This window comes from Dipodomys merriami, unplaced genomic scaffold (genome assembly GCF_024711535.1).
Source record: "Dipodomys merriami isolate MVZ:Mamm:240054 unplaced genomic scaffold, mDipMer1.0.p SCAF_17, whole genome shotgun sequence".
NCBI lineage: Eukaryota > Metazoa > Chordata > Mammalia > Rodentia > Heteromyidae > Dipodomys > Dipodomys merriami.
Window position 1 is genome coordinate 2,014,763 of NW_027203048.1, and position 16,176 is coordinate 2,030,938.

A 16,176-nucleotide genomic window follows, 5' to 3' on the forward strand; every position below is an offset into this window, starting at 1 on the left:
GCAGGTAAATACAGATCTGCAGACTTGACTTTTCTTGTTTTCCAATGAAAAGTTACCCATCAAATAGCAAATTAACCAAAGAACTACTAGCATCCGAACAATTATTTCAAATGTCACGTTTAAATCTGTGACCTTTTCATCTTCCCCACACTCTTCTTCACCCCGCTCTTCTTTCACCATGTATGGCACCATTCATCCAGCTCTTTAGGCCAGGTGGCAAAGTTATCTGACTCCTCACAGCATTCTCATCAGAAGTCCACTGCTGCTCACCCTCAAAATGGACTATTTCTGTGTCCCAGTCCTCACGGCTGCTCTTGTGTGGACCAACCACTGCAAATTGGTCCCAATACGTGTCCACTCTTCCCATGCTTGCCCCACCCTCAGGTCCGAGCACTGAAGCCAAAGGGACTCCTGGAATACTTACCCGACCTGCTTACTGGTTTTAGGGCTGCAATGATTTTGCTTCTCCTACCCGAGCCTCATCTTATACCTACCCTCAGCACCCACAAGAGGACTTGGCTCTGCTTCCTCAGCCTTGACCCATGACCATCTTCCCTGTACTCTTACCTGGCTCAGATATTACCTTCTGAAAAGCCTTTCCTCCAGCCAAACAACCTCTTTACTGCTTTATAATTCATAGGAGCTAACATTATCTGAAATTATGTACAGTATCATGATTAGCAAAAAAAAAAAAAATGGATTTCTACATTCATCAACTAGGCAGCAGGAATTCCCTGAAGCTTCACCACACTTGCTCCTGTAGATTCTACCTCAATATCATCACAAAGACTAAATACACAAGTTATATGATACCAAATTAAGCAAACTTTATTAGCTGATTCAAGGAACAGATGATGTATAGCCACATTATTAAATTCTTTTAAAGAATAAGGGCTGGGAAGGTGGCTCAGTGGTAGAATGCTTGCCTTGCATGCATGAGGCCCTGGGTTCGATTCCTCAGCACCATATGAGCAGCAAAAAAAAAAAAAAAAAAAAAAAAAAAAGCCGGAAGTAACGCTGTGGCTCAAGTGGTAGAGCACTAGACTTGAGCTGAAGAGCTGAGGGACAGCGCCCAGGCCGAGTTCAGGCCCACGACCGGACCCAAAAATAAATAAAAAAAGAATAAAACTTGCTCCTCTTACATAGTTTGCTGGAGTCTTAAATCCAGGGACACTAAGGTTAAGTCATGAAGTATTAGTAACTAAACTTTTAAGACTATAATACAGCTTCAAATCAGTTCTCATCTCAATTAGTCAAAGTAGAAGACATCAGCTTCATGACGAACTTCCCATGACAACAAGAAGTAACTCTCATAAAGGAAGGATTTATGACGGCTCATTTGACGGCTGACTTTCAGAGGCCGCAGCCCGGTGTGTCCTGTTGCTTTGGGCCTCTAGTTTGGCCACACATGGTAACAATATGTGGCAGAGGCCTGGCTCTCCTCATGGCCAGGGTTACAGAGAGGATTCTGGCCAGGGTCTCAATGTCCCTTCAAGGCCACACCACAGTCACCTAACTTCCTTCCAGAGGATTATACCATTTGCTAATCCCACTAGCACCTGATAGCATCACAGATTGGCAACAAAGGTCTTCACTGCATGAGAATTTCCTGACTTAATTCAAGAGTCCTAGAGTTTAATCATTTTTGTCTCCATATATAAACAGCCTTAGCCTAACATAAAATAGTAATAAAACTTGGAAAATACCTAATCTTCAATTTTCAGCATTGTCAATTTCAGCAACTGCATCATATCATTAACAGCTTGGCTTACTAAAACTCACGTTTGTCATTTTGAGAATAATTTGAATCATTTTCCAGAATAAATGCCAAAGGTAAAACTTAGGATTCAAAGAAGCTTTTCTTCCTGTTTCCTGAAACTTCTTCCAGAGTCATCTATACAAGGTATTTAAGTCACTACAGATTAAGAGGCTTGTTAGTCAATTAACATTTCCTTTCCCAATGCACAAAAACATGACTTTAATATATATATTTGTTTTATTTTTAAATTATACATATTTAAAAAGAACATTTTTCTACATTTACTATTATTATAAGCAGTAGGTAGAACATTCTATGAAGATATATTCACTTATGATGGCTGAAATCAACTCTCTGACACCAAAGCGATGAATCATAATTATTTCAACAAGATGCTCAGATGGATTCATCTCAGGATTAATTTCCTACTTGGTTTAAGCAGCATAACATTAAAACTATCTCAGTAATTCATACCAAATTTTCTTTTTGCTAAGAAAAGATAATTGCATTTGGTAAATTCTATTTTTATTTGAAAAAGTATGTGTATGTTGAAATATTTTTGATACAAATGAGTTATAAATTTGTTTTATGATCAGCAAGGAGTATCTTAAAGATTTAGAAGTCTCTACTTCCTATAAATTCATAGGTTACAAAGCATGTTTTTGGACTTCTCATAGCAAGTGACCTTAGATTCCTTGCTTCACCAAAACCAAAATTCAGTTATTTCTTAGAAACCTATTATAGAAATGTCTGTGATCTTAAAATTCTTTGCTTAAAAAACTTCCTTGTCAACTTCATTGGTATGTATTCTGGTATTTATTGCTAGCAATATAAGGCAGGTTTTGTGTTTTGCAAAAGTTTAACACTAATTCAAGTATCAAAGAATAAAGGCAGTAGTCCTATTTATGTTTTCTTTTAAAAAATACATTTTTTTTTACAATGAACCACATTTGATCACTTTAAGCATCTCTCAAATCAGAATGTGTCTTCTATTTGATGACAGCTCACCATTAAGCGTGGCCGTTGGCTACCTTCCTGTTCTACGAGGAGCCAACCTCCCAGTTTTTCTAGCCGTTCTCTCAAGCTTAGTCACAGCTCTTCTACAGCTCTGCCCTTAAGGCTAAAAATTACCTATAGGCAGAGATTCTGCCTAACAGGATTGACAGTACTATGTGAGGTCTTCAATATTAACAAAACCTGACAGTAAATCCATGGTGTCCATAGCACACCTTGTACCATGCTCCCTGCCAGAAGAATCCCTCTTTGTCTCTGCTTAGTCATCTAACTATAGAGTGTAATATTTCAGAAAAGCAAAACTAAATATAATCAGGTGCTCAAAATTTTATTTTAATTCTTACAAAATACTATAGAAATGAACTCAAACTAAAGAAATATGTACATGTGCTTATGTACAAATTTTACTTCTAAAAAAGGAAACTATAAAAATAGATGGTAAAAACGAAAACAGAACAACTCACATGTAAACTTAACAAGATTTAAAACCAGTACTATGAAATTTGGTTTTCACAAAGGAAAGTAACAGTAATTTTAATACCTTGCTATAAGCTGGTTTTTGAGGCTAATTTGTACACTTTATGGTGGTCAGATGGGGAGTTTCTTTTATTTCAGAATCAATCTCATTTTATTTCACCAAATAGTCCAGCATTATTTCCCCCTCTCAATATTGTTTCCCACTTTCTCATCTTTCAGCATGAGGTCAAGGCAAATAAATGATCAACTTTGGTCATCTTCTTCCTCTTGGGTTACAGGTCGAAAAGGCAATGTGGTTTGTCCTCTTTCAGGATCAGACATCCGAAGAATTCTAATCAGCTTACTTGAAGGAAGTGAGCTACAAGAAGACAAATCAATTACCCAAATTTCCAAAACACCTTTTACCCTTTAAAACAAATTCCACGGGTTAGGGGGCATAGCTCAGTGGAAAAACTTCGCCTTGACACATATAGATAGGAACTCGGCCACCAACACCATTACCACTACACCAAGGAAAAAAATAAGCCAAAATAAGTTAAAAATCTACTAGTAGGATACATATACTGGTAAGAATTCCAGGAGACAAAAAATTACAATAGAGAATTGTTTTCATTTAAAAAATTAAGTTCTTGACATAGTCTATGCATTTTCAGCATGGAAGAAAAGGAAATACAGGAGATTTATAGACACTACTTTAAACTTGCTCTTATGTAGCTAGGAGTTACCTAATATTTCTAACCTCAAGTTTCAATAGTCACATGACCCCAGGAATCCTGTTGGGATAGAATACCAACTCTAGGCGACACAGTGCCTGACACACTGTAGGCCCTGACAAATGCTCGCTGACAACAGAGTGTAATGCCTATTTAGGAGACTGGCACCGTTAAGTCCCAAGAAAAAAGACTAAGAAAGTCATGAATTGTTCCTTCTCCTAAATAGATTTACTAAACTTACTTTGTTTTGCTTGGTTATGATAACCATAAAGGAATGAATCTACAACACAAATGTTAGTAAGTTAATAATAGCCAACTAATGGGATAAGACAGAATCAAGTTTTAAATATCTAGAAAATAAGAAATCACTTTAAATCTTCTAAACCAGTTTTAAGGCTAATTTTAATTTACATTGGTCAGTTCTGCATTTACATTAAAAAATTAAAGATTATAAAAACTTTTATTTCCTGCTTTCTTACATAAATCTGTGTTTACATATACATTCACAGAAAGTTACCTCATACTTTGAGGAGTAAGCAAGATAAATTGTCTAAATCGTTGGGAATCTGCCATCTTAAGTATCATGTCCATTGCAATTCTTCTATTAACCATATCCTGAAGAACAAAAGCACAAGTTAGGATTGTGTTGAGTCAAACAGACTTCTAAACAGCATTCTGCTGGCTCATATAAACTGGATTTTCCTCTATTACTTTAAAATAACAAGCAATTTCATCTACAGAAAGATAGTGTCAGAAAATATTGGAGTAATAACTGAATAAACAGAACTTGTAGGTTATATTTCTATAATCAAAATATTCCTGTGTTCCTCCTCCTTCAGATATGAGTAGGAATAAAAAATAATTAGCAAATACACAAATGACATATTTCATGTTTCAAAGAGAATCTACTTAGTAATGGTTAATTACTCAGGGTAGTTACAAACAAAAGTGCTTAGCTTCAAATCTATCAAACTGTCCCTCAATGATTAAGGGATGTTTTCAAAAGAATGGTGGTCATAAGAGGCTTCATAAAGATGCCATCTGAACTATGTATTAAAATATAAACAGAATTTATCACATAACAAAAGAGGACACATGAACAGAGGCACCATGTTTAGAAAATCATAGTCTATTAACATAGCTGAAAGTTGATAAATAATACCATCTTGAAGTCTCCAAAGTTACTGTACAGAAATAAATATTTATACATATATAATAATCACTGTGAGATTTTAATAGGTTAGTGACCAAAGTAAGTTATGTTTTAGAAATATAAACTTGCTGAAAAAGGTGGAGGGCAGATTGAAGGAGAGAGATTCTGGAAAAAAGTCAAGTTTAGCATAAAAGAGGTACAGAGAAGGACAAATCACATGGAGAGGGAGAAGCTGGAGATTAGGGAGATTTCAAAAGAGGAGCAGACAATGTGAAGTAAAAGGGAAGAAGAGATAAATCAGACTTTATAGCTGGGTAACTGTGTTGATATTGACAATTTGCCACTAATCAAGATAGGAAACCTAGGAAAAGAAAAAAGACTTAAAAAGGAAAATACATTCATTCTCAAACTCACTAAGATGACCAAGGTCTACACTCTAAGAGAGCTCTGAAGTAGGAAGTGGTAGATGTCTATATTCAAGCAGTAGCTTTAAGGACTATGTATTTGTAGAAGTAGGCAGGATACTTTGTGTAAGGAAATGAACAAAAGTATAACCAACAAACTAAGGAAACATTTAAAGGCATCAGAACCAATGGAGACAACATGGCAGACTGAGATGAAAGATACAGGAAACCAGGAAGTAGAAGGAGTGTGGAGGTGGTCAGATAACCTTTCCTAAAGGATGGAAATAAACTGATGAGGACAAGTCCTTCAACAGATAAGGTGAGGCTTTTTAGCTCATGTACAGCCTTTGCTAGTCAAGAGTGACTCAAGAAGTATCATCTGGACTCAGACCATGTGGCACTTAAGAAAGAGAGAAGAAGCAGTCAGTTGGTGATCAGCTGCTGATTTGTGAGAATTTAGTTGCAGCTGGATCACAGCAAGTACATCACATTTAGGACTTCACCTGCACCTCCACTGCCCTCTGAGGTAGGCAGCAGTAATAACACCATTGCTTTATAAAATACCTTTCGTGGGTATAAAAAAACCCAAGAAAGATACATATTTTGCCTAAAGCCATTTGCACAGTCAGAAGCAGAGATAGTTCCTAAATCTGATGCTTCTAACTCCAAAGTCAAATGTTCTTGTATCTTTATTTTATGTGCACTGGTTTTCAGGGCCTGGAGAACCCAGAGCTAATGCAGTTGGTAGCAAGGGTGGTGAACTGGTTACAACTCTGTCTTACTAGAAATAAGCTAGGAAGAGGCTGAAGGAGCAAGACTATGAGCCTGACAGTCATGATGTGCAGGCTGGGAAAGAAGACATGAAATAACAGCGCAGGGCTCCTAGAGGCACTATATGGCACAGGGGAGAGAATTCCAACTTCAAGGTACTCCTTACAATCATATCAGATTGCAATGTCAGGCAGGATCTTTCCTGCAATGGGTCAACTACAGAAAAGGCTTGCTTCCTTTCAATATACCTTATTCAAACAATAACAGAAGATGATCAAAATGTAACAATACCATATAGACATCAAACTCATCCAGGCATCGGAAAGGTGACTCAGCAATGGACCAGAGGGAAAGGATGAAGCACACTGTGGAAAAAGATCGCTCACCGCCAGACAAAGCTCGCATGTCGTTGAAGGATGCTTTATTTCCCTCTCCAGGCTGAACCTTGAGCAGAAAGAAGAGACAAGGAAGAAAAGCTAGTAAAATATTAAATCTACAATATAGGTAAAGAAAAAATTGCAGCAGAAGGGTTTAAAACTAACATCCTCATTTGGTGGAATGAAAAAAATGTTATGTTTACTACAAATAGTTTATGGAGAAACAGTGGCTACGTAACGGTTTTGTTTTACTTTGAGAATCAAACTGGAGATGTTTTCCCATCATAACAAACAAACACATTTCAAAGGCTTAACAATAAAGTACAATTTAACTAAATATTGTGTATCAAAATAAAGAATTTAAAGCGGTTTTCCTGAAATTATTACTGTTTCAAACATTTGGAAATGATGAGGTAATTTTTGCATTTCTTGAATTACAGTGACATCTAGTGGTTAGGGCTGCTTTAAAAGTATTTACTAAATGGCAAAAAAACAGAAGATTTTAATAGTAGGAATAGACAAATACATTCTTTAAAACAAAATCTTAAAAGCTGGGTGCTGGTGGCGCACACCTATAACCCTAGCTACTCAGGAAACAGAGATCTAAGGATCCTAGTCCTAAGCCAGCTTGGACAGGAAAGTCCCTGAGACTATCTCCAATTACCCACCAAAAAACCAGAAGTGGTGCTGTGGCTTAAAGTACTAGAGTGTTAGCCTTAAGCAAAAAAGCTCAGGGACAGCACTCAGGCTGAGTCTAAGCCCCATAACCAACAACAACAACAACAACAACAACAACTTAAAAATCCTCTATTCTAATGGCCTTTGAGAATGGTAACTTAAAAACAACTATTGAAATTAACAACCACCTCTTTTGTACAACTTCCAGAAAATAATATAAAGTAACATTGGGAGAGATTCCATCCACACATTTATGTAACAAGAAATATTTTTATCTTTACCATCAGTGTTTCCAGCTTGTTCATTTCAGAACTACTGAGGTAAATTGCATGTAAGAAATAACCTCTGTGATGACTAATAATTCTGAGCACTATTCTATGTGCACAGTCACCATTGGATATCTTAATGAAGAGGTTATTTAGTATTTAAGCCTTTTGGCTAGTTTTAAATGTGTCTTAATACTTATTATTCTTTAAAAACTCTAGGTATAATGGAGCAGTTATTTTAATATGTAAATGATCACCTTTGGTTATTGCTTGTTGTGTCCCACTTTAAAAATCCTCATAGAACATATAGGTAATGTAACTACTGTAACAACTGTATACACTCATGGAATACACTGTTTTAGTTACTACTGTACTGTCTGTATACATTTATGGAATACTGCAATTTCCACTCATGCATACAGATCAAGTCAGGGTAATCTACAGCGTAGTCTACATTTATTGTTTCTTGAATGCTTGGACCTTCTCTCCTCAAATTCCTCATAAAATATGTAGTAGGTAATTGTAAGCTACTATATCTGACTATGTTGTGAACACTTTGGACTTCTTGTATCTAAATGATTTGGTATTTACTATCCAATCTTTTCCTTAGCCTCTTCTCCCACACCTTATCCAACCTCTATCATTGTATGTTCAGATCACATACAACAGAACATGTGTATTTATCTTTCTGTATCTGGCTCCTTTCACTTAACATAATGTCTTTCAGTTATATCTCTTTTGTCACAAATGCATTCTTTCTTTCTTTCTTTTTTTTTTTTTTTTGCCGGTTGTGGAACCTGAACTCTGGGCCTGGGCACTGTCACTCAGCTCTTCAGCTCAAGGCTAGCGCTCTACCACTTGAGCCACAGAGCTACTTCCAGCTGTTTCTGCTTTATGTGGTGCTGAGGAATCGAACCCAGGGCCTCATGCATGCAAGGCAAGCACTCTACCACTGAGCCACCTTCCCAGCCCACAAATGCATTCTTTTATACGGCTGAATGTTATAGACTCTCTCTCTCTCTCTCTCTCTGTGTGTGTGTGTGTGTGTGTGTGTGTGTACAACACATTTTTCTTTACACCTCTAGATTCCAAGTCTTGTCTACTGTTAACAGTATTCCAAATAACACTGGAATGCAGGTACTTCTCTAATACTGACTTTATTCCCTTTTCTATACCTAGAAGTGGTACCCTGTTGGGTCATATGGTAGTCTTGTAGGTATGTAATAATTTACATACCTACCAGCAATGTATGGAAAATATGCGGGAAGTCTGGTAGTTCATCCTGGAATCCTAGCTACTCAGGAGGCTGAGATCTGAGGATGGTGGTTTGAAGCCAGCCCAGGCAGAAAAAAGCCATGAGGCTCGTATCTCCAATAAACTACTCAGGAAAAGCTGGAAGAGGTACTGTGGCTTAGGAAGTAGAGTGCTAGCCTTGAGAACAAAAAGGCTCAGGGACAACACCAAGGCCCTGAGTTCAAGCCCCAGGACTGATGAAAGAGAGAGAGAGAGAGAGAGAGAGAGAGAGAGAGAGAGAGAGAGAGGGATGGACGGAGGGAGGGAGGGAGGAAGGATAGAGAAAGAGAAGGAGGGAAGGAAGGAAGGAAGGAAGAAAGAAAGAGAAAGAGAGAAAGAAAGAAAGAAAGAAAGAAAGAAAGAAAGAAAGAAAGAAAGAAAGAAAGAAAAAAGAAATTTCAAAGACCCCAAAACCCAGGCAACAAAAGAAACAACTGGGATTATATCAAACTAAGAAACTTCTGAACACAAAGAAATAATAAAACAAGACAACCCTCAGAATGGGTGAAAACATCTGCAAGCTATTCAAATGGCAAAGGATTTAATAATCAGATTCTGTAAGAAACTGAAAAAAATTAACAATAATAAGTAATGAAGAGCCGGGTACTGATGGCTCACGCCTGTAATCCTAGCTCCTCGGGAGGCTGAGATCTGAGGATAATGCTTCAAAGCCAGCCTGGGCAGGGAAGTCCATGAGACTCTTATCTCCAATAAGCCACTAAAAAACTGGTAGTGGCACTGTGGCTCAAGCAGTAGAGCGCTTGTCTTGGGCTGAAGAGTGCAGAGACAGAGCCCAAGCTCAGAGTTCAAGCCCCAAGACCAAAAAAAAAAAAAAAAAAAAAAAAAAAAAAAAAAAAGTAATGAATGGTGGATATGGATGGGATTGGGAAAGACAGAAGAAAACAATGGAACAGTGATCAAGATGCATTATACTGATAATCTGACTTAAACTGAAACCCCTTAGGTTTAACTAATTACGATAAAAAAGAAATCCAATTAAAAACAGACAAATGATATAAAGGTACATTTCTCTGAAGAACAAGTACATGAGAAACTGTATCTTTAGCCATCAGTAAACTACAACACAAAACCAAAATTCTATGAGATATCATTCCAGCTTGACAATGCCCTCCCCCCAAAAAAGCTGGCTAGCAAAGATGTAGAGAATAGGGAAGATACTTTCTTTTAGAAATTTTATAGGGAACATTTATATAGAACATTTTAATCACTTTTTTGCACTCACATTGAGTCAATATTTACTTTTTTTTTTTCCCTGAAAGGACACTCAATAATTTGAACCCAATACCAATGCCCCCCCATTTTCTCCTCGTCTTGTATACTGAATTTTGTTTTTCACTATAAAAGCATACGCAGATGGTATGCCACAGGTTCTCTACTGTATTATTACTGTACATTTGCTTGCTCTTCTTACAACTATGCCTATTTATCCTCATTCTATAGCTTTTTCTACTTGTTTTAAATAATAGGCATTTCTTTTCCTAGCTTCCTAAGAGCACTAATGTCTGAACTGTCTTTTCTTCTAACATACATACACAGAGCTATATATTTCCTTATTTTTATAAAGAATTTTATAAGGCCAAAGTTATGTTGAACAGGTGTCAGTGGCTCATACCTGTAATCCTAACTTCTCAAGAGGCTGAACTCTGAGGATCGAGGTTCAAAGCCAGCCTAAGCAGGAAATCTGTGCTACTCTTATCTCTAATTAGTCACTAGAAAACCAGAAGTGGAACTGTGGCTCAAAGTGGTAGAGTTGCTAGCCTTGAGCCAAAGAGCTCAGGGACAGTCCCCAGGCCCGAAACTCAAGCCCCAGGCAAAAACACACCGACACACCCACACTCTATGCTGTCTTCTACAAGCTTTATGTTTTATTTATTAATGCTTAGTTCAAAATTACCCCTAATTCCCATATGTGATCATTTACAAATGTGCTACATAATTTTATAATTTCAGAAACTTTAGGTTATCTTTTAATTTGTATTTTCATCCAACTGTGTAATATACTACATATGACTTCAATCCTTTGAAACTTACTGAGATTTAGATTGTGGCTACAAAAACGGTGCATTTCCTAAACATTACAAAATCTACAATGTGTGGTAGTTTGGTAGTTCTACAACTATGCCAATTTTATTAGCTATGTAAATCTTGTATAACTTTACTGACATATATAACTGTTTCATCAATTACTAAAAACTTTTAAAAGTATATATCTGACAATTCTACTTTGCCTAGTCATTCCATTTTTAATTTTGAATCTATTTTATTAGTTATACATAATTGAAGTGTTTTGAAACATCATAACTAAGTAATACTTCTTGTGCAAACTCCATTTCATTATCAATTTATCAGCTTTCTTTTGGCTAATACTTATGTGGAATGTCTATTTTCCGTATTTTACTTAGGATTTTAGGCTATTTACCTATGTTTTTTCTGTTCCATTGATTCTCCTCCCCTCTGTGCCTTTAACTGAGTCTATTCTATTCCTTTTATTTAGTCTCTATTATAGATTTTTTTTTCAAAATTCTTCCAATAGGTACTCTAGAGATAGCAGGAAATATATGATATATATATATTAATTTATCTTAATTTAGCATTACTTCCTAAATTGTGAATCTTTAACAGTTTAACCTACTATACACTTTTATCATCTTAATACGCTGTGACATATTTTCATGTTACATTTCATAAACCTCTTAAAACATAAGAACTGTTTTAGACAGCCAAAGCTGTATTTTACACTTATATTTATTTATTTATTTATTTTTTGGGTCCGGTCATGGGCCTGAACTCTGGGCCTGGACGCTGTCCCTCAGCTCTTCAGCTCAAGGCTAGTGCTCTACCACTTGAGCCACGGCGCCACTTCCGGCTTTTTTCTTTTTGTTTATGTGGTACTGAGGAATCGAACCCAGGGCCTCAGGCATGCAAGGCAAGCACTCTACCACTGAGCCACCTTCCCAGCCCTACACTTACATTTATACATTTCTCTTTTGCAATGATCCCTTTGCCTTTGGTAATTCTATATTTCTATCAGGAATAACTTTCCTTTCACTTAAAGGTATTTTTCAGTACTTTTTGTATTTTTTTTTTTTTAGCTTTGCTATATGAAACCTAAGATATTTCATTTTTATTTTTGAAATTTTTATTGATCGTAGAATTATAAATGGCAAGGTTTTATTGTTTTTTTTTTTTTTTATTCCTTTAGTAGCACTTTAAAGTCTGTCAAATGAAGTTTGTCTTCCACAATTTAAGCTGTGTCCAGTGGTGCATGCCGGTAATCCCAGCAACTCAACAGGAAGAAAGCATCTACGGTCAGTGTTGTTACTGTTCCTTTTCATACTACCTTTTGTTTCTTGGCTTTCAGCTATATGACTACACAGTATCAAGGGTGCTTTACACTGAATTAATCCACTTGCAGTTTGCTGGGATCTCTGAGTTTGGGTTGATGTGCTTCAGTTTTGAAAATTCTCAACCATTATCTGCAAGTGCTTATTCCTCGTTCTTTCCTATAGCAACTCCAATATACCCGTATTATGAGAATAAATAAAATCTTAGAAATAAGTGCTGCCATTTTCCAAGGATGTTAAATGATTATCAATGGTTTTCATTAAAAGAAAAGAAGCTCCTAGTATTCCTAATAATTAAGATGCAGAGTCAAGATACTTACTGATATAGTAAGAGTTTCACTCTTGTGGTCAAAATTCATTTTTCCACAATAGGCCCGCTGAGATAATAAGTTGTCAAAGTATAATTTGCATCTTAAAGTCAAACACCTTGAAATAAGAAATTAGGCACATTAAGAAAGATACATGTCTGGCAAAGCTTAAGCACAGAGAACCAGGCTGAAACGTTGACACTGGCTGTCTACTTACATGTAGGTTTAAGGTGATTTTCCCCACTTTTATATTCATTCCCCCCCCCCCCAATTCTCACCAGTTTGCTTTTGTAATGAATACCTATAAAAATGAATAAATCTATCATCCCATATAATGTGCTCATTACACCTGTCAGCAGACATAAATGTACAAATCATTCAACTAATGTATATATAAGGCAATGCTTCCCAAATACATAAGACATAAATTGTGTCCTTAGTATAAATAAGTATATTAAGATAAATAAAACTGCCTGTTGATATGCCTGTCTCCTCCCAACATCACAGCAGCACAAAGAAGGGAAATCTCTTGATCTTAACTGTATCTCATGCATTGCTTGATACAATGCAAACCTCCTCTCATCCATTACTGTAGATTAGATGACACTTTCATAAGAATGTTTCCTTCTTCCTCCATTTTTTTTTTTTTTTTGTCGGTCGTGGGGCTTCTTCCTCAATTTTTAATTTACTAATCTACCATTCAATTTTAGGGTAGAGTTAAAGACCCTTATTTTATCCACTGAATCCATTTTAAACTTATCCCTACCATTCATTATTATTCTCATTCTGTCAACAACTATATAAAAAGTATTAAAGTTTTCAGACTCTGGGTGTCAGGTAGCACAGGCAGCTCTAGTCAAAGATTCCTGAATGACTTTGGGCACACACTGAGCCATGTGGATGTGCCCCATTACTTCTCACAGAAAGATAAAGAGAGTAGATAGTAAGTGTTGGATAGAGCTTGAATTCTGGGGAGCAAAACATCATAGGGGAGATACTATGGGACAACTGCAGAGGATCCACTAAGGTCCTGCTCCAGGCTGGAGCTCAGCACTGACAGTTACATGAGGAAAGAAACATAAGAAAGAAAAGCACCATGGAAGCTCACACAGACCCAAAGAGTTCAGTTCCACAGGCTAGAGTGAAAATCTCCCAGTTCACAATGGGTGAATATAGTACTCAGCAGAGTACTATATCTCAGAGTTAGAGTACAATTAATCCTCCCTGACAAAGCTGAGTAGCAGCCTAAAAGGATAGAATTCATTTTTAATTCAAGTTGTAATAATGTACCTATAAAAATGGAGAACAACTTTCAATGTTTCCAGCAAAATAATGATCAATGTCAGGACCCTGATTGCATCATAATACATTGCATACAGGTACCCTATAAGACAATTACTATGTGTCAGTTAGAAACAAAAATCATATTCAAAAGAAAACCCAGCAACTAAAAACATGGATTTCAAAGTTGACCTATAGTGTAGTTCAGGAATATTGCCAAACACATTTATTTTTATAGTTTTCTCTAAAGGTCCCCACATAAACTACAGGTAGGTATATTTACATTTTTATACTTATTTCTACAGTCTTAAGATTATAGAATTTTAGGTATAGTTTTTAAAAAGCATGTTATTAGGGCAATACCTTTGGGGAAAATAAGCAAGTAAACCAACTAGTACTGCCTTGGATTGAGTATTTATATAATTATCCTTCCTTATGAATTATCCTTTGGTTTTAATCTCACTTATGATACTAATTACCAAAGAATTTATGCATCTTTTGATATGTTATTAATATTTGGTTTCCTCGGTTTTAAAATCACCTATTCAACCAAGTACCTACTATATTTTGTACCAAGTACCTACTATATTTCATAAAAAGTCGTAACAAAACGCTGAAACAAGGGCACAGGATGACCTATTGCAACAATGATGCTCACAGGACAGTATATTGGAAATGAACTTTATTTACAACTTCGGGCCGGGGTGGGGGTAGGGGTGGGGGGGGTGAGGAGTGTGGGAGGAGGGGGAGGGAAGGGATAGTGGGACAACAACAAGGAAAGGGGTAATATTGATCCACAAGTAATGTACTCATTGCCTTATTCATGTAACTGTAACCCCTCTGTACAGCCTCTTTACAATAAAATAAAATTAAAAAAAAAAGAAACACTGGAGATACAGCAGTAAATAAGAACTTCTATATTTATGCAGCTATATCATTCTAACAGATCATGGAAATCAACTGAGATACTGCCCTAAGATAGCACTCCTAAACTTCCATATCCTATAAGAACATGGAATGTAAAAGGGGAAAACAGGATATTTCAGAATTAGGAGTTTCTACTAAAAATAACCTATTAAATTAGAAAAAGCATGTAAAAGCTAAACAGAAAAGAGTATCTAGTAGCCATGCACCACATCTGTAATCCAAACTACTCAGGAGGCTAAGATCAGAAGATCACATCTTGAAGCCAGCCCAGGCAGAAAAGTCTATGAGACTCTTATCTCCAATTAACCAGAAAATAAACCAGTAGAATAAGTATGGCTCAAGTCTTGGGCAGAAAGCTAGAGAGCACCTAGTCACTGAGTTCAAGATCCAGTACCATCATCCCTCAAGAGGTATCTAGCAGAATGGAAAAACTGGTTTAAGTTTGCTTAATAGGTACTTATGATCAGAATTCTGAATATAGAATCCTAAATACTAAAATCAAAGCACAATCATAACTGCTGTAACTGAACTGTGTAAAACTCACTTAGCTCAATTTTATTATTTGTAAAGGCAATGTAAAATCTAAAAAAATATAGTAATATGTTTAATATACTTACCTTCTAAATTGCTGATATGTTTTGAATCTATGGATCATTATTTCTTCTAGTAATTTAATAAATCTTCTTAAAGTCCTTACTTTATTATCCAGATCAAGATAGTTTTCTCTTGCTTCCTGGTACTGCCTAATTAATATGAACAAAATATTCAGTGAATAAATGTCATGGATACACAGTAAGTAGAAAATTTAAATATTTTACAGAGACAAAAAAGATGCCATCAGCAGCTGATTTCATAAATTTGAGGCCAAAATATATTTTCAGAATGGACTCATGATACAGAATCAGACAATGCCATAACTGAATAGGAAAAAACCCAGTCCATGCCATACAGAAGGAAGAAAGAGAAAGTGAGTAGGTGTGGCCCATAAATGGCAGGTGTTAAAGAGAAAACAGCAACTATACATCTTCTAAAACTGAGGGGGGTCACATGGTAAGAAAGGTGTTCAACAATACAACCCCTAATTCCTCAACAAACAAGAAATGGACAGACAAGTCATGGCAACTCAGAAGTACCAATAGAGAAGCCATCCACTGACACTACAGCACATGACAAAGAGATCCAATCCTGACTAAGTATGAAAGGCAACTTTGGATCAGGCTTACATAGTAACTCCTTTCATCCTCCTTCAAATAACAGTTCAAGAAAATCTAGTTGATTAAGAAATAAGTTACAAGGCAGACACAATTATGGTATTCATACAAAGATAAAAATATCAAAATTATACAAAAAACAGAAGAATGGGATTCCACAAAGCAGGTGCAAATTGTAG

The 16,176-nt window shown here is 36.2% G+C and overlaps 1 protein-coding gene across 3 annotated transcripts in view; it reads right to left on the minus strand.

Annotated features, from left to right (window-relative positions):
• Positions 1 to 848: 848 nt before the first annotated feature.
• The window catches only part of Smc6 (structural maintenance of chromosomes 6), a 59,105-nt gene continuing 43,777 nt past the window's right edge, over positions 849 to 16,176 (minus strand). For all 3 annotated transcript variants that reach the window (XM_070025027.1, XM_070025026.1, XM_070025028.1), the window contains 5 exons: positions 15,404 to 15,529; positions 12,591 to 12,696; positions 6,583 to 6,735; positions 4,481 to 4,578; positions 849 to 3,608 (listed from right to left, as the gene is read on the minus strand). In XM_070025027.1, the coding sequence (XP_069881128.1) occupies positions 3,494 to 3,608; positions 4,481 to 4,578; positions 6,583 to 6,735; positions 12,591 to 12,696; positions 15,404 to 15,529 (598 nt within the window). In that variant the 3' untranslated portion in view covers positions 849 to 3,493. The remainder of the gene's footprint in view (positions 3,609 to 4,480; positions 4,579 to 6,582; positions 6,736 to 12,590; positions 12,697 to 15,403; positions 15,530 to 16,176) is intronic.